This window comes from Geotrypetes seraphini, chromosome 13, assembly GCF_902459505.1.
Source record: "Geotrypetes seraphini chromosome 13, aGeoSer1.1, whole genome shotgun sequence".
Classification (NCBI taxonomy): domain Eukaryota; kingdom Metazoa; phylum Chordata; class Amphibia; order Gymnophiona; family Dermophiidae; genus Geotrypetes; species Geotrypetes seraphini.
In genome coordinates, this window is record NC_047096.1 from 23,974,807 (window position 1) to 23,996,605 (window position 21,799).

The following is a 21,799-nucleotide window of genomic DNA, read 5'->3' on the forward strand; positions in this document are numbered from 1 at the left end:
AAGATTGTGCAGGGCTGAAGCTTAGCTGACTGGTGTTCACAAGTTCCAAACAATGATCAACAAAAAGGGACTCAGAGCAAAGCTAGAGCTAGCTATGTATGGCTGAATGGGATGCTGGGGCGTGAAACTGTACCCTGTCCATTGGCTTTCCTTGCCGGCGTGATGAAAGTGAGCGAAGGTATATTTGGGTGCATTTTGCATATGCACCAAGGTCAAAAAGCAGAAAAGAACCCCACTGGTGATGGTGAAAATAAGCCTGGTCTAGAGAAATCAGGTGCCACAGCAGTGCAATTAAAAGCAAAAAAATTAAAAGTCCCAGTATAGCAAGGAAATAGCCGTTCACACTGAATACTAAATACCTGTGTCCCGACATAGCCACATTTCAACAATACCTGCAGCAAGAGTATAGTACACTTCTTCCTCCGTATTTGCGGTTTCAGCATTCGCGGTTTCGATTGTTCACGTTTTTTAGCTTGCTGGCTCCTCCCCCCAAATTACATCAGCTTGCATAGAGAACTCACTGATTCCAAGCTTTTACAGTGAAAATTGCTGATTCCCAGCACTTTCTTCACCGTGTTTTGCCTCTCCTTCAGGAACAGGCCAGGTCTCCCACCACGTTATTCGCGGTTTCACCCTATTCACGATGGTTTATAATAGAAAACAACGAATAACATATGAAAGAGTTATTCGCGGTTTTTCTGTATTTGCGGTTCTGTTAATCCCCTATCACAGCGAATACGGAGGGAGAAGTGTACAATCGTCAGTATTTTAAGTGCAATATGTAGTAAGAGGATTAATCTCATCATATACCGGTTAATTATCAGTATTGTTGATGCACTGCAATAGTCTCACAAAATCCCAGGCATTCTTAATCTTTAAAAACAATAAAATCACCAATGTAGCATTATGCAAATAAAACGCCAGGTCTATTTTCACCATCACCAAGATCATAGGTCCCAATCTTTCGAAATGATTGGAGACGCTAACACAATTCAAATCATCCTCCATCCCTCCTCCGTACATGATAAAAGAGCTTGATCCTATGGTCATAAGCAATGGAATTAGGTGGGTCACCATAGCAGGCCATAGGGCTCCACATCAGCCCTACAGCATCTGTAAGCAGCATCATAACAAAGTTATCAAAATAATAGTTCTGCATCCTCAGATGTATCAGTGCAGAGCTGATTAGGTATCACAGGCATCATAGGGATTGTCTCTTATATGTTTAATGTACAGAGCTGCGTATGTCTGCCTATAGAAATGATAAGTACTAATATATATATGTGGTAGAAAGTGTCCTTAGCGCATCCGTACGCAGGTCTTTCCTGCGCAGCTAAAGCCGCAGCTGGAAAATGGCTGATTTCCCATTTTCCAAATTAATGGCCACGTGCTAATGTTAATAAAAAAATAATGAGATCTCTTATCTACCCCCACCCCAAAAAAAATGGAGGAAGAGAGCCTCAAAAGTCCAGAGGTGGTTCAAAGCTATAAAGCAATATGTATCAACACCTCTAAAATATAGAGACATTTGGAGCATTGAGATAAAGCAGTACATTTCTGGGTCCCAATGGCCACGAATTTGGACTTGGAGGATGAAAAGTACAGCGTCAGCATCTATGAGACAAGCATGTTTTTTTTTCTGTTACATAGATTTTTTTGGACCCCTTTTAGGTTACACAAGTTAGACAGTTCTAAATCTAATAATAATAATAACTTTATTTTTGTATACCGCAGTACCAGAATAGTTCAGAGCAGTTTACATGACAAGAGACTGTACATCTACGGCAAAATTTACAAATAAGTCAATCAATCAATATAACTTAGCGAGTCGGGAGCAGGCAAGAAGGAGATAGAGAGGTTATAAACAAGTCAATCGGCGTGGCTTAGGAAGTCAGGTGCAGGTAGGTGGGAGATGCAGGTAGGGAGAAGGCAGGTAGGTGGGAGGTGCAGGAAGGTGAGAGGTACAAGGCATAGTTAAAAGTAGAGTTACAATAGATGCTGGCACTGTCATTTAGACATTGGGACACTGGATCTGTTGTTCTATTGTCCTTTGATACTCAGCTTCTAGAAGTCAATATGGGGACAGATTAACCTCATACTGGAATCGACAATCCCATTGACGTATGTGGAACATAGCTGCATATCAAACCTCCCATGGATGGCTACAAATGCAGGCTTTTCCTAATTATGACAGGGATAGCTATGCAAATGATAACCCGCAATTGGAAAAATTGCAACCATCTCAACTTTCCTTTTGGTGGGCCAGTTTATGTTTAGGTTACAAATACGAAAAGATGAATGCTGATATGTTGGGGCACAGCAATTTTTAAAATTTGGTCTGGGGCCTGTTGACATCCTTTGTTACTTTAATATAGAAAGCAAACAGGATGTTGGGCATGATTAAGAAGGGGATCACGAGTAGATCGGAAGAGGTCATAATGCCACTTTACAGAGCAATGGTCAGATCTCACTTGGAATACTGTGTCCAACACTGGTCTCCATACCTTAAGAAGGATATGACTCTGCTGGAGAGGGTGCAGAGGCGAGCCACAAAATTAGTCAAAGGTATGGAAAATTTGAGCTACAAAGAACGCCTCAGAAAACTGGGACTATTCACCCTCGAGAAGAGAAGATTGTGAGGGGATATGATAGACTTTTAAAATATTAAAAGGATTTGATAAAATAGACCAGGAAACAGCATTACTAACATTTTTGGAGGTGACACGGACATGGGGTCATAGCCTGAAACTGAGTGGCAGCAGGTTTAGGACAAATGTTAGGAAGTTCTGTTTCTCACAGCAAGTGGTTGGCGCTTGGAATGCTCTCCCTGAGGAGGTTGTGGCGGAGACTACTGTTCCGAGTTTCAAGCGTAAGTTGGATGCACACCTTCTTGCAAATCATATTGAGGGATACGGGAAATTCGGGTCTCCAAAAAGGAGTACCTAAATGGGCCACTGCGTGCGCGGATCGCCGGACAAGATGGACCTCGGTCTGATCCGGTGAAGGCATTTCTTATGTTCTTATTTTGTTTATTTCTAGACATATCCAGGATGGGGCGGGGGGGGGGGAATCTTTTTGGTTTATTTCTTCATTAAATTGTTGGATGGGAGGGGAGGGATATTATAGATGGAATTTAAGTGCTTACGTCGATTATTAATGTCAGTATAATTCCTGGCACTTTGTATTAGTTTTGAAAATTAACCCAGGGTAATAACTATGACGTAATGCAGCTGTTTTGTTTGTATTTCTTTGAATTTGCTGAATAGCTGCCATTGAGTCAGTTGCAATCACAAAGTTTATAGAGATAACCATTTCTCAGACAATAACCTACTGCAAGGTCCAAAGTAATATAAATAAACCCACCGCTTCTATGCGCCACCACTGACCAATTCCCAAACAGGCTGTCAACTGAAAGAATAAAAGATTGTGAACTCACTCGAGCTTCCACAAGTCGGGTTTTCTCTGCATGCGCTTCCTTCAGCATCTTCTCCATCTCCTCGATCTTTAATACCTCCGCCCCACTGGCACTGTAAAACAGGTAAACAAATCATGAGTCCCTACGCTGGGCGGATGGAACTTTCCAATCCCATGAGACAAATGAAAGGCTGTACAGGGCCCAGAAATCCCTGGGTCCCGGGTTTTATTGTACAGATAGCCCCGAGGACTGAGTGTCAGGCGGGGTGTGGAGCTACAAGGGCTAAAGCGTCAGATTCAAATTATCATATTTGCATGACATTTTTACATGCGTTTCCAAGGAATTGCAGTACTATGGCAACTACTGGTCTGTAGTGTGATAAAGGAGCCCCCCCTCCCTCGTCATGCATAGGACTTAATGGATTACCTCAGATCCTAGACACAGCCCCCAGAGATATCTGTATAATAAAACCCAGCTAGATGGACCATTGATCTGATCCAATATGGCTATTCTAACAATAAAAAAAATTACTATCAACCTCAGCAATAAGCAATGGCTTTCCACAGATCCAGTATGTAAATGGTTTTGTACTAAGTCATGTTTGTTTTAATATTAATTCCCCCATTTATTTCAATGTACAACGCTTTGAATTCTATGTTTAGCGTTCAATCAAATTTTAATAAACTATGAAACTATCTACTTTAATAACAGTTTATGGCCTTTTTCTCCAGGAACTTATCCAAACCTTTTTTTTTAAACCCAGCTATGCTAACTGCTTTTACTATATTCTCTAGCAATGAGTTCCAGAGCTTAACAGTACATTGAGTGAAAAAATATTTTCTCCCATGAATTGCTAGAGGTCCTAGTGGAATATAGTCACTTATGTCTGGCAGGCTATAAAACACAGTTAACTAGCAGCTGGGTCAGCTGCAAGTACAGTTAGAGAACCTAGTGGAATCGCAAATCATTCACTTAGCCAGATCTGTCTGCCAGGCTGTACGAGGGACTAGGAAGCCAGGTGTTTGGACAGCGGCCAGGCTGGTATTGCTGGCGACTTGATTATTACTGAGCTTTGTGGGTATGAAACTAAGTGTTGGATCTTGTAGGCTCATTTGCCCAAGATGGTGGAGTTCAAACGAGGAAGATGACAAAACCTGTCCCTGATAAGGAAAGATTATAGAAGTGGTCAAGCTCCAAAATTCGAACACAATTTCTAGCCCTTTCTATATATACCTTGGCTATATATACACAAGCGAAAAAAAAAAAAAAGAACTCCAAGAGCTCCATATGCAACAAAGAAACCTTTGGGCAAGTAACGCCCCACTTATTAAAATTTGATAGCATTATTCAATCAGTCCCCTTATATGGGAGTGAAATCTGGTGTCTTGTCAATAACATGCACCTATATAAAATGGAACAGAATCCCAAAAGGAACCCTAAACTTCCAGTTCTGCAAACAAGATGCTCCATGTCTGCAAAAACACCCCCAGTAATTGGTGCAGAACGCTTCCTTTTACTATTCACAATACCACACTTTCTCCAAATGTTGGTGTCATCCAGCTCCCTCCACTATTGGGTATACTGGAAGTAACACAAAACCTGGGGAGAAAAAATACACCAACACCCAGAACCCAAGCAGCTACTACAATTGAGCCTACAAAAAGGTGGGAATGCAAATATTGTGAAAGGGGTAGGGCTTTTTCTGTGTGGTTTATACAATCAAAGCGAGTTACATGGGGCAACAAAGTGTTAAGTGACTTGCTCAGTCACAAGTTGCTGCAGTGGGAAATGAACTCTCAACTAGAGAATGACACAGTGACCCTTTCCTGCGGCTAACCGTGGGTGGCCTGGGCTTTGCGGTCCCCAGTTATGTCTAACACCAGCTCTAGCAAGATACATATTTCAAATCTGATATATTCTAATCACAAAATAGGAAATCAAATTATTTTTTCTACCTTTTGTTGTCTCGTCATTTTATTCTTCAAATCATGTTGGTTTCAGGTGCTGGTCTCTGTTTTCTTTTGTCTTCTCTTAACTCACTTTCCAGGGTCTCCTGACCATTTGACATTTCTTCTTTCTCCATGTGCACCATCCAGCTTCTATCTCTGTGTGTGTACTGTTCCCCATGTTCAGCATCTCCCTTCTCTATGTCTCTTATACGTCTCTTTCTAGTATTTCCCTTCATCATCTCACCATTCTATGATCCCCTCCCCCTGTGTACAGTATCACTCTTCTATATCCTTATGCCCTCCCCTGTCCAGCATCTTCCTGCTGCGTTATTCTTCCCCATGTCTAGCTATCTTCTCTCTGTGTCCATATACCCTCCCGTGTCTAGTGTTACCCCTCTGTGTCCATATACCACCCCCACGCAGCATTCCCCTTTTTGTCCCCGTTCCTATGCTCCCATCCATGACCACCATCTCCCTGAGTCCAGCTTCTCCCCTCAAATTTTTTTAAGCCAAAAAAAAAAAAAATCAATCTGATGGTAGTGTTTTGAATCTACCACCCCCTTCACTGTATCTCTTCCCCTTTGTGGCACGTTAATATTTTAAATCTTTCAGTAACCATTTCCCCTATGTTCCTGGCTCTGTTATTGCTCCTCTCTCCTCCCACTCTTTCAGTCCCATGTTCCTGGCTGAATTCTTTCAATAGCCTTCATAAAATTTTAAACATAGGAGAGAGTTTAAACTTGCTGGAATTCCTGGCTCAGGAAAAAAAAGAGCTGATCTGTTTTGGAGAAGCTGCACATAGGTTAAATCTGCTGGTTTTACTCTGGCTATGAATTACGGGTCTGATTGGCCAGGCATGCCAGTGGCTGGAGGAGTGAGCCCTTGTCTGGCCTAGCTTGGTTTCCTATCCTCCACCCTGCCCCTGTGGCCACATTTATATAAAAGTTCATTGTTCAGTTCTCTAGAGATCGTGAAATCTGTGACTTGAGACAAAGCTTCATTTCAACTGTAATAAAAGCAAGATGCTGAAACTGAAATCTCCCATGATCCTCTGCACAAGAACTGTTCTTCCATTCTCCCAGAACACTCAACACAACAGAGCTCAGCAGTCTGAAGCGGTATCTCTTGCATATTACAGTACATCCCAGGAACAGGAATCCTCTGTATCAGTGGTGTGGCTGGATTCAGTGTGCCCTGGGTAGGAGAAGGAGATGCGCTCCCCTCAGGGTCTGGCACCTCCTCCTTCCATGCTCCGCTACTTACCAACCCACCGAGTTCTCCAGAGCTTCAGTGACAGGAGCTATCCTCTGTCGCTGCTCCAATGCAACTTCCCGTGGGCAGGATGCGTCAAAGGAAAGTGTGCACCAGCCAGAGAGACAGCCTGGAGTCTAGGATGATTCGACACGGCCATTTTATCGCTGAATCGGCCACAATGAATCATCCATGGCAGCGTCTGACCTATTGTGGGGGGCCCCCCCAAAAGTAGGAGTGCCCCCTGCATCCTCCCCCCAAGGTAGGAACCACCCCCTTACCTCTGCATACCTCTTTAAAAATGTTTGCTGGCACAAGCAACATCTTCCACCTCGGCTCCCCTATGATGTCACTTCCTGGTCCAGAAAAGAGCCAAGGCCAGCAGAGCAGGGGGGCGGAAGACGCTGCTCACTTTTCAAGAGGTATACGGGGAGGGCAGAGAAGAGGAGAAGCATCGGCGGGGGGAGGGGAGAGAGGTGGAGAGACACTGGTGGGGGGTGGGTTGGAGGAGAAGCACTTGCGGGAGGGGAGGTGGAGAAGGAGAGGTTCATCATGGCCGTCGTGGAGAGGACAATGCATCACGGCCAGTTCATCGTGGCCGTAATGAAACATCCTGCGATGAAGCGACTGTGATAAATTGTTACATTCCGGCCTTTAGCGCTGTCTCTTGATGCTATAGCTGTGGAGGACCTGGCAGGCAGGTATGTAGCTGAGCGTAGGAGATAAAGACCTCGTCACGCAGAAGGGAGGGTTCGGTTACAGGCAGCCCCGGCCCTGGGCATTTTGCCGAGCAAACTGAAAAATCTACATCTATTTGGGTGCAAGAAGAAGAAAACAGTGCACATGGAACCTGATGCATTGGGAGTAGGATATTACCTGGATATGTTATCTGGCGAGCAGGCAGAGTTTCCTGTGGACACACTGGTTTCGAGGCTGTCGGAGCTCTCCAGGCTGAGAGTATCATATGCATGGTCCGGCTCCTCTCCTTGGTCTTGCTGCTGCATACCAGGTGGCCGTTGATGGTGAAGAATAGAGCGGTGCATGAAAGGAAGGCCATACATGGGGTTGTGATGTGGGGGTGGGCCGTGCAGAGCTTCCCACTGAGACTGTGCTTCCACAGCTGCCTTCTGCTTCAGCTCTGCTAACCGTCGTCTCTGTTCCTCAATCACCTGTTGTCCTGCAGAGCAATCCCAGGACAAGAAATGGTGAACATAGGATACGGGAGTCAAACCTGGGACCAGTGCACTCAACCTGGACCAAACAAATCAAGGGAACACACACAAACCCATGCCACAAATGCCAAGAGAATACAGAGTCCAGGCAGCTAACACGAGTGTGCCACGGTGGCACACGAAAATCCATTCCACCCAAACCGAGAGCACCAAACTAGAGAATCACATGGGGACAAATCTGTTCCCATCCCCGCAGGAACTCAATTTCCCTGTCCCGTCCCTGTGAGTTTTGTCACTGTCCTTGTCCCTTCCCCATTCCTGTCAGCTCAGCCTTACCCGCACAAGCCTCGAACACTTATGATTTTAAAGTGTTTGAGGCTTGTGCATATGAGGACAGAGATTAGGCATCGGTGGAATGAGGCATTATGACATCACAATCTGAGCTCTAGAATGTTGCTACTTATGATTTTAAAGTGTTTAAGGCTTGTGCAGATGAGGACGGAGCTTAGGCATTGGTGGAATGAGGCATTATGACATCACAATCAGAGCTCTAGAATGTTGCTACTTATGATTTTAAAGTGTTTGAGACTTATGCAGATGAGGACGGTGCTTGCAGGAATGGGGCAGGGACAGGAAAAGAACTCGCCGGGATGGGATGGAAAAATTAGTTCCCGCGGGGATGGAGAAAAATTTGTCCCCGTGTCATTCTCTACACCAACCAACACATATGTTTCCTACCATCCAAAATCAAGACTCCTGAGAACATACATATTGTCCATGCCACCCAGTGGTGTAGCAAGTGTGAGAGGTGCCAGGGGCAGTGGTGTCCCTCCTCCACCCTCTTTTCCGCCACCCCACTCCCATCTGCTCCTTCTCCGCCCCCTCCTGCCACACGCGTGCCTCTCCTCCCCCCCCCCCTCTTTAATATTCCCGGTATGAGCAGCAACCCCAACCTGGGGTTCAGGAAGTGACATCAGAGAAAGAGCAGACGCTGGTGTGAACAGCAGGTTGGGAGTTGTTACAATGGGAATGTTACAGAGGGGGGGGGGGAAGGGGCACATGTGTGCAGTAGTGGGGGGGGGCAGAGAGGCAGACGAGTGCTGGCACCCCCACCAAAATGGCAGCTAGAGCGGACTGCCCCGCCCCACCCCCTTATTACGCCACTGATGCCACCTAACCCAAAAGGTAGAGACAGAGAAGGTATAATGAAGGAAGGAGTGGCGAGGGGGTAGAGGAAAAAAAACCCATAGATGGAGCCAAATTGTTTGAGTGTTATAGGCCAGGTAGGGCGAGCAGCGGCACAGCCTGTACTGGAAGGCTGCCGGATTGCAGAAAATGGCAAATACTGATCAATGGTTGCAATACAGCAAAATGCAGACATAAAACCGTGCTGCCCCTTTTCAGATCACAGATTCTCTCGTCAGAGGCTCCAGTGATCAGCACAGAGGCCAGAATCCTTACTGCCTTTTCTCTTCGTTACCTCACCTTGCAGCAGAGGCTCAGCAAAGATCTGATCATCTACAAAACAAAGAGGAAATGCCAAAGAGAGGAGAAAGAGCAGAAACGTAAGGAGAAGGGAAAGAAGAAGACGAAAAAAAAAAAAATCAGGAGGAAAGGGATGATATCAAAAGGGACGAAAGGAAGAGGAGGCCAAAAAGTAAGGAAGGAGTGAGAGGAGAGGAAATAAATAATCCAATGCAGAAAAAGAAAAGCAAATCAGAGGACTTCATGAAATGAAAGAACTAATGAAGAAAAGATCTACTTTGGAGCTAGTCAAATACTTCTCGTGTGTGAAAGAGCAGCCCCCACCTCTCAAACGCAAGAGGCCCAGCTCCCGAGACCCTCACATTGTAGAAATGATGTGCTGAGGGGGGGGGGAGGAGACAGTAAACTGCCCTGGGGCAACCTCTGCTGGCTAACTAGGCAGCTTTCCTTCAGCCCTCTTATAGTAAGGGACTTGAAATTAACATAAGAATAGTCTTACTGGCTCAGTATAAGAATACTGGCTCAGTATAAGAATACTGGCTCAGTATAAGAATAGCCTTACTTGGTCAGACCAATGGTTCATCAAGCCCAGTAGCCCGTTCTCACAGTGGCCAATCCAGGTCACTAGTACCTGGCCAAAACCCAAGGTGTAGCAATATTCCATGCTACCAATACAGGGCAAGCAGTAGCTTCCCCCATTGTCTTTCTCAATAACAGACTATGGACTTTTCCTCCAGGAACTTGTCCAAACCTTTCTTAAAACCAGCTACGCTATCCACTCTTACCATAACCTATAGGAACACATTCCAGAGCTTATCTATTCTCTGAATGAAAAAAAATTTCTTCCTATTGGTTTTAAGAGTATTTCCCTGTAACTTCGAGTGTCCCCTAATCTTTGTAATTTTTGACGGAGTGAAAAATCGATCCACTTGTACCCGTTCTACTCCACTCAGGATTTTGCAGACTTCAATCATATTTCCCCAAATTACCCATCAAAGAGGGGATGATAAAAGGAATAGGGAAACCAGTCAGGGAATTAACTACCAGACTGAGATTTCATTGCTCATACTGTATAGCCACTTCATGTCACTTACCTTTCTGCTGTAGCACCAGCTGGCGTTTCACCTCGATATCCTGTAAGGTGGCAGCCAAGTTCCGTGGCAAACTACCTGTGCCATTCTGCGGGAGCAAAGGGCTCTGGGAAGAAGCCAAAAATAGGAAGGTCAACAGAGTTGAGACTCATTGACTTAGCAACTCTTTAAAACCCTGCGACTACACTAGGGTGCAAGTGGAGCAAGAAGTCACAAATCCCCAGACAGAATGGAGGATGAGTCAGAGTCCCTGGAACTGAAGAGAGACAAGACACTGAAGCCCCACAGTGGTACTTCCACAAATCCATCAAAGTCAGAGCCAATCGCTTATCAGGTAACCAGAGTGCTGCGCTTAGAAGGGAAAAACTAGTTTGGCGATGCCGTTGGTGTGGAAGGTGAAACTAGTGAAAACGCAAGGCTTTCCATTATAAACCCCAAGTTGTGAAATGGGATACCAGTAAGTTTGAAATGGCAATCAGATGTTTTCTTTGCATGTTCTTTGGACAAGCCTTTCAGTAATGAAAGGAGGGTAAGGCAATAAAGAGCAATGACTTGGGAATGGGGGGAGAGGGGGGGGTTCAGTGATGGGGTGGTTTTTGGGTGTGGGTTTGCCATGGGGTGCTAAGAGTGTAAGTACCTTATGCTTTCATTTTCCTTATCTGGGAACGAGTTTCTGTTCGTTTGGGATGGTTGGGGGGTGGGTTGGGTGAAAGACTTAATGGCTTCTGGTTTGATCCTTTTCTCTTGTGTTGTTTTCTGCTTTGTTACATGGCCTTGGTTGTTTGCCATCAATAAAAATTGTTTCAAACTAAAGAGCAGTGACTGGTCTGTTCAAATTGAGGAAGAGAGAGTATAGGGTTTAGCCCTTAAGAGTGTTGGGGAGTGGAGGACAATAGGGAATGGTTTAGCTTTCAAAACACCCCCCCCCCCCTTACTAGCACAGGTTTTAGCGCCGGCAGTGGTGGTAACTGTTCCAACGCTCATAGAATTCCTGTGAGCTTTGCAGCGGTTACCACCGCGGCTGGTGTTGAAATCCGCGCTATGCATTAGTAAAAGAAGGGGTTAATTAGTATATTGGCTTCAAGTATGAGCTTTAATTAGCTCACAATTGGAAAAAAAAATTAAAATGAATTGGGCGCTAGGCGCCTATCTTTCTACATATGAGAGGTGCCTAACTCCAAAATAGGTGTGTTTAGGGCCACCATTAGATGCGTTTCTCTAAAGTACTTAGGGGTCCTTTTATCAAGCTGCGGTAGGGGTTTAACGTGCGGATCACCGCGCATTCAACCGCCTGCCGCACTAGTCGCTAACACCGCCATTGACGAGGCGTTAGTTTTTTGGCTTTCCGCGGGGCTTAGCGCGTGATGAAATGTCCGACGCACTAACCCCGCTAGCGCACCTTGATAAAAGGAGCCCTTAGGCACCTATAATGTAGGCTTTTAGAACCCTGGCCTACATTGTAGGTGCCTAAGTTTTAGGCAGGCCCAATTCTGTAATGGGTGCCTAAGTGTGATTGATATGAAACAAGTGCTTAATTTTAGGTGCCTATGTTTTTAGGCACCCAATTACAGAATCTGTCCCTTAGTGTATTTTCACAGTCTGACGATGAGGCATGTTTTTATTGTATACAGTTGAGATAAAATATATTTGGACAAGAATATTAAAAATGTTTTACATAAACTCAATCTGAGCTGGCAGCACATCAAGGACCCTTCTTTTGTGACAGGCACACAATGAAATGGGCAGGCTCTCAAAGTGCCAGGAACATCTTGTTGAGGGCACTTGAGCGAGCAGAGCAGGAAGACATGGTGCAAAGGACATCCAGAATCATCCCTCCTAGAATGAGCTCAACAAGCCCCCTCCCCCAATATAAATTCTAGAACCTGTACCTTTGGGGAGCTGCTGTGCCCGAGGGTGGCTACGGAGAGCGGGGAAGGAGCAGGAGACGAGCTCCTCATCCGTGGCAGTGTGCCCCCTCCACCGCTATCCACTTTGGAGCGATACACCTGTCGTAAGTGAAAGACAGAGCTGTAGTTCTGCCCCTTGTCGTTTATGGTTAACAAAAATGGAGCACATGGACATTTTTTCTCCTTCCTCCCTCCAACACTTATTCTACCACAGAAAGCTTTGGTTTTCCAAATCCTTGAATATGTCACTCTAGATACAAAGAAAACAGCAAATACTTTTAAACAGCTTGAGTTTACATCACTGGAATGGTCCATGGGTTGACCGAAGATACCACCAGCCATTAGTTATAGAGAATGACTTTCCCAAACCTCAATTCATGGTCTAAAAAACTCATAGCACCTAATAGGAGTACACAGAGGAGAGATAAAGATGTATTCATCAGGTGCAATCTCTTCCAGGAGTTGATGGATAAAACCTCACCTGATCTTATCACCAGTGAGTAGAGAGTTGCGCGGGGACAGAAATCCCACCCATCCCCGCCCGTCCCCGCCAGGCTCCTCTCCGTCCCCGTTAGGATCCTCTCCATCCCCACCCGTCCCTGCCAGGATCCTCTCCATCCCCACCCATCCCCGTCAGGATCCTCTCCGTCCCCACCCATCCCCGCAAGGAATTACCTCCATCCCCATAAAAAGCAGCAATTACTTCTGACAGGATCATCAATTCCACAGTTTCTTTTGTGTTTGTGCTGCTGTTTTCCTTGTGGAATCTCTTTGGTGGAACCCTTTTTTTGTTTTCTGTTCAGGTAATTAACTTATAACCCCCCCCCCCTTTTACTAAGGCTGACGTGTCCATTATATTATATGGATGAACCCTGCTTCCAAAGCCTTCCATCTCCATGGGAGTCCTGTGGCTAGAGGGGGTCCCCGTGGGAGTCCCGTGGGTTAGGGGGGATTCCCGCAATCCCCATTCCAGTGCAGACCTCTACCAGTGAGCACAGGCCCAGCATGACCTAGCCCTTTATGAATTAAGGACCACTACTGGGCAGATACTCTGGATATATTCAACAGAAAGGAAACTATACTAAGCCCAAGGGATTCACTACAGGGAACTGAAGCAATCCTATGAAAATCAATGGAATCCACGTGAATCTAGCTGGGGGTAACTAAGGTGCTGTCTGTCTAGATCAGTGTCTCTCAAACCTTTTTAGCTCTGGCACACTAAACACAGCAAATGTTTTTTGTGGCACACTAACCCTCCTCCCTCCCAATTTTACAAAACCGTAGTGTGGTTTTTAGCGCTGGCCATGGCAGTAACAGCTGTGATGCTCAAAGAATTCCTATGAGCATCGGTGCTGTTACTGTCACAGCCGGCGCTAAAAACCGTGCTACAGTTTTGTAAAGGGGGAGGGGGGTTAAATAGAGCAAATGTTTTTCACGGTACATCATAATTGAAATTATAAAATTGCAAAACCAATTAAAAAATTAAATTTGAAAGTTATTTAATTAACGTTCTTTAAGCTATATAAGGGCAATTGTAACAATGATGAAACTAAAGTAGATAGAATTGCTAATCAATGCGATGGATGTGCTTGTTTTTGAGTGCAAATTAACTCAAAATGCGGCTCAATAGTTGACAAGCAAACATGCATTTCATCATTCACTATCTGCAGTAGTTCTCTTTTTTTCAATTTAATGTCTGTCACAGCTGAAAAATACAAGTTCGCAAAGATAAGACGATCCAAATGGGAAAGTCTTGATTGCTTTGTTGCTCAAGTTCAAAAAAAAAAAAAATCACAAAATCACTCTTCTAAGAATTATCCAAACTGCTTTTAACTGTAGTGATATCTTCATAGTCAAAAATATGCTCAGAGACATGAAGGCAAAAACAACATTGTCTCACCACCCGATCATTGCATATAATTGAACACACATCAAAAATTCTTTCTTCAATGCAAATGCAGTCAAACTTATCTTTGTTGAGGGTTCCGACGTGGCCTGTTTTGTCCCTGCGTCAGGGAACCGATATGCAGTTTTAAAGCATAGATTTTAAAGGTGGCGTTGTCTCAAAACAGTTGGGAAGGCTCTTTCAAAAATGCAGGCTTCTTCCACTGGCCGTTTGAATGCAGTGGAAGAAGCCTGCATTTTTGAAAGAGCCTTCCCTACTGTTTTGAGACAACGCCACCTTTAAAATCTATGCTTTAAGACTGCATATCGGTTCCCTGAAGCAGGAACGTCGGAACCCTCAACAAAGATACCGGTAAGTTTCTTCGTAAAGATCATTTAAATAAGCATATCTTTAAGTTTGACTGCGTTTGCAGTGAAGAAAGAATTTTTGATTTGTGTTCAATTATATGCAATGATCGGGTGGTGAGGCGATATTCTTGGGGTTCGCCCCTTGTGTTTGCCTTCATGTCTCTGAGCATATTTTTTGACTATCTATGAAGATATCACTACAGTTAAAAGCAGTTTGGATAATTCTTAGGAGAGTGATTTTGTGATTTTTATTTTTTTTTATTACCTTCCTTTGATCACCCTCATTGATAAGTTACCAAATTTTGGTTACCCACAGTGTTTGTTTGGACTATTGTTGCTCAAGTTAGCATAACTACTGCATCAAAAATGAATCTAAAATTACTTATTAGTTTTCAAGTGTCATTCAAGTCAAAGAATGATGCTTGTCTGGGCAGTTGCATCCTTACGCACACGGACGCTCATAACATTGACAGACTCTTACATATTACATTAGTGACTTCTATTCCGCCCGTACCTTGCAGTTTTAGGCGGATTACAAAAGAAGATAACTGGACATTTCCAGGAAAATTACAATTTAGGGAGCTGTTTACATGATTGAGACTTTGAAGAGAAAAATTGTAAGAGTGGAAGAGACTTTGAGGGGGTATTTTACGAGGGAGGGGATGGACAATGGAAAGAGTTAAGATATCTGGATACATTTTTTGAATAGCAGGGTTTTGATTTCTTTTCAAAATGATTTGAAGTCGCTCATTGTTGTCAGCAAGTTGGAGATGGAGTGGTCAAGTTTTGCTGCTTGCGTCACACTTGCTGTCTATTCTAGTGTAATACTTATGAAGGGAATTTTTTTTTTAATAAAGAAAAATTCTGGAATCTCTCATGGCACACCCGGAATTTCTTCGGGGCACACCACTGTGCCTTGGCACACAGTTTGACAGACACTGGTCTAGATCCACAAAACTAGACACTGGCCCTTACCGAAAAGGTAAAATAGCAGAAACTAGCTGACTATTTAACTTTGAAGTAAAAATGGGTTCCACAAGGGAGTTGGGAAAGAATATGCACATCTACGGTACTTCCATTTTTAGATAAATGTATGTATTTTCCACCATGCACCTGACTGCAAGAAATAGCAAACAGCGTGCTGGTAACTAATTGTCAGAGAAAACTAACCAGATCATTTTTCTGGGAAAATCAGCCACCGCCTAGGCACGTGAGTAGAAATATATCTAAGGACCACTGAGCCTAGGTAGGTGGGTGAAAATTGTCCACTGAATTTTCTTTAATTAAAAACCATACAGCCTCAATAGTCACCCCAGCAGAAGATATGTATATAGATAAAAATCCTATCTATTAATGTTTAGCCAAGAAGCACAGGAAGGAAATGCAGAGCTGAAATTTCCTTTTAGGACAATCTGCAACTCCGGACTCTTCCTCCCCAGGACACTCTGCCCCCCCCCCCCCCGATTCTTCCAGGATTACTGTATAGGCATTAAGTCCCTAGTAGCATGTGCTCTAAGACGTGAAAACGATGGAAGGAGAGGGACAGTGTCTGAACCTGGGTGGTAGGGAAGAAGGACAGATGTTACCTGCTGTGGCTTTGAAGAGGGGTGAGCTTTAGAAGGCAGAGAAGGAGATGATTGAGGAGAGGAAAAGGAAGCAGCCTCGTAGCCAGCCAAAATGTCCTGGTACCACCTCTCTAAATCAAGTGCTCCTGTCAGAGACTGCTTTTCCATCTGAAGAAAGAACATGTGGCATGAGAGACGGTGGAATGAACAAACAGGAGAGGATAAGAAAGACAAGAAAGGGGGAAAGGACAGAGATCAGGAAAAGACAAAATAATCCTTCTGGCAACCCCATTTTAGCACCCCATTTAATTCTTCTGCTTTTGCAGTGGTCATTGCATTACATTACGTCCTTAGTGGGTTTGAGTGGCAGGGCATTAACTCCTTCCATCAAGTAGCACAGGATCTCAAGGCTCAGGGATTGGCCTCAGCTAATGACTCACATTCTGCACTTAGATCTTTGCCAAAGAGAGTCCAAGATTGCACCCCAATGCACAATCTTAATAAGCTGGAGTGGAATGTGGCTTGAGTGCAGTCACTGAACATCCTTTCACGCTCACACTTCTGTGCTTCAGACAGCAGGGCACTGTGAAGTCAGCAAGCATTGTTAGCTCAGCTTTGCCATTGGTTAGAGACTCCGCTGTTATGCAAATGAAAACTAACAAGAGCACACAACAGGCACACAATTTATGTAGTCTACCCTGTAGCTTAGGGCCCTAGCGGTGGCATCAATTCTGTCCAAGCAGAACATAGTCTGTGCAAGAGGCCCTGTAATAAAGAGACGGTGAAGGAAGAAAGGGGTCGCATTATAGCTACTACCTGACCTTCTGGAATTGTTGCTTGTGGATCCTTAATTTAAATTTATGCCCAAAAGTATGACAGAAAGCACAAATGCATCAGTGCCTGGGACCCAGAAAGAAGCACTTGCAAGGGAGGTGTCAATGATAAAATTTCACATTCTCAAGATCTGTAAAGTGTGCAAGACTAGTAAGAGAGGAGCCCCTCATAAAAGCAAAAAGCAGATCTATCAAAAAGACTGAAAGGATCCAAAGATGGTTTAAGATGTAATATAGTACCACAAATTATGGCTTCATAAGTTAATGGAATTGATACCTCAAGTACAAGATTAATTTGTCCCCAAATTGACTTCCAAAAATTAAGTATCGATGGACAATAGAACAACAGATGATCCAAGGTCCCTATATTAACATGACAATGCCAGCATCTATTAGATTTAGAACTGTCCAGCTTTTGCAAACAAATTGGGGTCCAAAAAATCCTATGCAACAAGAAAGACCAAGCTTTTCTTAATAATGGCAGGAATAGCTATTCAGATGGTTACACGTAACTGGAAGAGTTGCGATAGACTTAATTACACATTTTGGTGGGTAAACTTATGTTCAATTTATAAGTATGAGAGAATGAACGCTGAATGTTTGGGACATAGTAATGCATTCAATAAGGTGTGGAGTCCATTGACTACATATATAGGGTCACATTAGCTGACATGTACTTTTACTTATTAGATTACTTCCTTGCACATCCAGGGTGAGAGGGAGGGAGGATAGTAATATTATGTATGGTATATAGTTTATGGAAACTATAGTTATAAGTATATACAGTCAAACCTTGGTTTGCGAGCATAATTCGTTCCAGAAGCGTGCTTGTAATCCAAAGCACTCGTATATCAAAGCGAATTTCCTCATAGTGAATAATGGAAACTCAGACGATTCATTTCACAATCCAAAAACTTTAATGCAAAATACTATACGTACTTGTATTGCAAGACCTCGCTCATTTAGAACAGTCATTACACTCCTGCAGTGTCAGAGAGAGAAGAACTATCGGCTCGGTTGTGACATGTGTATACTATATGTACTCGTATTGTAAGACTTTGCTAGTTTAGAACAGTTACTACACTCCTGCAGTGTCAGAGAGAGAACCATCGGCTCAGTTGTGATGTTGTATACTGTATGTTCTTGTATTGCAAGACCTTGCTTATATATCAAGTTAAAATGTAATAAAATGTTTTGCTTGTCTTGCAAGACACTTGCAAACCAAGTTACTTGCAATCCAAGGTTTTACTGTATTTCTAATTACAGTGGTGCCTCGCATAACGAACGCCTCGCACAGCGAACGCTGCGCACAACGAACTTCATGTCTTGCTTCCCACAACGAACTTCGTTTCACACAACGAAGTCGCCCGAGCTGCATCCTTCCGCGCAGGCACTGCGCTTAACTGCCCTCTCTCCGCCTGGCTCCCTGTGCAGTGGCGGACCGTCGGCTCGCAGGGGCCCGGCGCCTACTGCTGATGCGTTGGGGGGGGCGGAGCTACTCTCGCCGCTTCCCCGATGCTAGAAAAAAAATGAACAGTTAAGTCCCAGTTTTTGCCGCTGAGACTCTGCCCTCTCTCACTGTAAAATTAGACTCTACTTAGTCTGTCTTTAAATTTAAAAAATGTGTGTTGTTTTAAAAAACAATTATGTTTTTAGATGTATCTAAATAAAAATAATAACAAAAAATTTATCTTTTTTTATGTCATCTTAGCATATTTTATGCTACAGAACGAATTATTTTTTTTAACATGTATTGTTATGGGAAAACGCGTTTCACATAACGAACTTTTCGCATAACAAACTTGCTCCTGGAACCAATTAAGTTCGTTGTGTGAGCCACCACTGTATTGCTAGTTAAGGGAAAGGAGGGGAGAAAATGATTTGTTTTAAAATGTTTGTATGTGTAAAGTGCTTTTTCTGATTTGCTCTTGATAATTCATTGTAGTGCACTGTTATTATTTAAAAATCAATTAAGAATTTAAAAAAAAAAAGACTGAAAGGACTAAGGGGCTCATAATCGAAACTTAAAAACATCTAAAAACTCACCCAAATTGGCACTTGGACTATCTAAAGGACAAGTCTGTCCTTGTACCAATAATCAAAACAGCTTTTTGCACATATCCAGGGACATTTTAGGTCTCTGAATCCCGCTGTGTGCCCAGAGTTGAAAGGGGCATTTTTGGAGGAGTGGTTAGGGTAGGATGTGTGCCGACCTAGATAATCGAATGTTTGGTGGCACTGCCGAGACGAAACTTATACGTTGTGAGTTAGAGTAGACGATGTGAAGACAGGTATAAGTGAAAAGGTATCCAAAGTGAGCAGATAACCACTGCAGAGACAAAGTAAAGACCCACACACACACTCCCCGTGTATTCACTGACTCCGTCACACCCCCACAAAGTTCAGAATAAAAACGTACATATCTGCCTCTGGAACATCAGCACCTGGCATAGGAAAGCCTAGTACAGCTGCACAGAGGTGTCTTAAGTAGTCTGAGGGTGGGCTAGTGAACCATAAAGAGGAGGACCCAGGCCCATAAGCCATTCTAACCACTACATTCATGGTGGAAAATGTGAGCCCTCCAAAATTCTATTGTTCTGCTATATAGGTGGCACCTGCAGCCATAAGGGCTATTGGGATTGTAGACAGGTGGGTATAGTGAGGTTTGGGGGTGTTTTTTATGGGGGGGAGGGTCACCATAACCTATAAGTGAGTTCTGGTGAGATGTTTATATGGCACCCTTTTAGTGAAGATCACAGCAGTGCCCTATAAGATGCTCCACTGCTCTGTCTAGGTGGCCAGTCCATCACAATGCTGGCACCTCACAAGTCCAAAAGGTCTGGTTCTGGGTGTATGGGAATTGTACAAATTTTTGGTCGAGAATGTGGTATAAAGATAGATGTAGTGGCGTTCTGGATGATCAAACGTCCGGACGTAGAGATAGACAATTTTCAGGGAAACCCCCCCCCCAAAAAACTTTGGACGTACTTTTCAAGAATGGACATTTTGCCACTGCTGACTTTGGGTGACTAGCGCCCTATGTCCAAATCAGACTTAGACGTATCTTTTGATTATGCCCCTCCACGGATTCAACACAAAGGGGCATAGAAATAAACAACAAATATTTTTACAAAGTCAATGAAAACCTTGGGGTACATGTGAATTGCTTGTTCACCCTTTCCAAAAATACTAGGACCAGGGGACATGTGATGAAGCTACTAAGTAGTAGATTTAAAACAAACTGGAGAAAATATTTCTTCATTTAACGTGTAATTAAACTCTGGAATTCATTGCCGGAGAATGTGGTGAAATCAGTTAGCTTAGCAGGGTTTAAAAAAAAAAAAAAAGTTTGGATTATTTCCTGAGAGAGAAGTCCGTAAGTCATTATTGATATGACCTTGGGAAATCCACTGCTTATTCCTGGGATAAGCAGCATAAAATCTGTTTTGCTACTTGGGATCTAGATAGGTACTTGGGACCTGGGTTGGTCACTGTTGGAATCAGGATACTGGGCTTGATGGACCTTCGGTCTGTCCCAGTATGGCAGTTCTTATGTTCTTATAACATAAAAACATAAAATCATCATAAATTAAATTTTAATATACGAACAGCTTCAATGAAACTTTACAAGGCTACATTTCATGTATTTGTCTGCCCATTTATAGGAGCTATTTGGTCCCTCTGTAGCTGTCCTGCTTCCCCCACTTTTATTTAGGGATCTATAGCAAGCATCCGTCTACAGAGACTCTTACTAAACGCACACAATTTGCTTAATGCACCCACTCATGTGTGTGAACCTTAAATCTCTCCTCGGCCTTCCAAGCACGGCCATCTCTGCTCCAATTAAACAGATCTCTCAAACTGCACTCCTCGATTGCAAAGCTGTGACCCCCACACACTGCTAAACCGTATCCCTATGTAATGTATATTGGAACCCTTTGAATGTAAACTGTAACTTTAGGTAACATTATAAAGTGTTACCCTATGAATACTGAACTGTAACCCGTTCTGAGCTCATTGGGGAGGACGGAATTAAAAAAAAAAACCCCGACTAAATAAATAAATAACAGGAGCTGTATATAATGAAACTCATAGACCTAATTTCTAAATGATCTCTGCATACTTGAAGCACTAGCAGGATGTTTTGAACTGACATTTCCTGCCTTTCCTCCGAACCCACTCACAAAAGCCACGTTCTTGTCTACTGTTTACCATAAGAGCTTTGAACAGATGACTATAAACCAGTGGTCTCAAACGTGCGGCCCGGAGGCCACATGCGGCCCGCCAGGTACTATTTTGAGGCCCTCGGTATATTTATCATAATCACAAAAGTAAAATAAAACAGTTTCTTAATCATATATCTCTTTAGCTATAAATTACAATATTATTATTATGACTTACCCAAAAGGAAAGATTTATAAACTGTAAAGAGTTTTACCTCATGCAAAAATTGTCATTTCTTTCATAAGACATTAACTATTTTTTTCTGAGGCCCTCCAAGTACCTACAAATCCAAAATGTGGCCCTGCAAACGGTTTGAGTTTGAGACCACTGCTATAAACAAACCTCAGTAGAGATGAAAGTGGAAGAAAAGGACTGAACAGGAGGAAGGCAGCCTGTAACGGGACAGATAGCTTGAAAGATGGAAGTCGCATTAGGGTGCCCCAAAGCACAAGCAGCAGGGGAGGGACCTACATCAGCTTTTAAATCCCCAAACAGGTCACTTAGCTGTTCGACGGTCACATAGAGCTTCAGGCAGGAGGTGAGGAGCCGAAAGGGAAAGGTGGAACAAAGTGAGACCAGGTTAAGGCGCTGTCACCCCAAAAGGAAGTCTTAACACTTGTGTTAAAACCACTTGTACAATTAGCAAACAAACTA

At 43.5% G+C, this 21,799-nt stretch overlaps 1 protein-coding gene across 12 annotated transcripts in view; it reads right to left on the bottom strand.

Moving 5' to 3' along the window:
• The window catches only part of PHLDB1 (pleckstrin homology like domain family B member 1), a 142,625-nt gene that overhangs the window by 18,181 nt on the left and 102,645 nt on the right, over positions 1-21,799 (bottom strand). For 9 of the 12 annotated variants that reach the window (XM_033917615.1, XM_033917616.1, XM_033917619.1 and 6 more), the window contains 5 exons: positions 16,110-16,256; positions 12,253-12,369; positions 10,367-10,469; positions 7,492-7,792; positions 3,437-3,527 (listed from right to left, as the gene is read on the bottom strand). In XM_033917615.1, coding sequence (XP_033773506.1) covers positions 3,437-3,527; positions 7,492-7,792; positions 10,367-10,469; positions 12,253-12,369; positions 16,110-16,256 — 759 coding nt within the window. The remainder of the gene's footprint in view (positions 1-3,436; positions 3,528-7,491; positions 7,793-10,366; positions 10,470-12,252; positions 12,370-16,109; positions 16,257-21,799) is intronic. The other 3 variants (XM_033917621.1, XM_033917624.1, XM_033917623.1) reach the window with 2 other exon arrangements.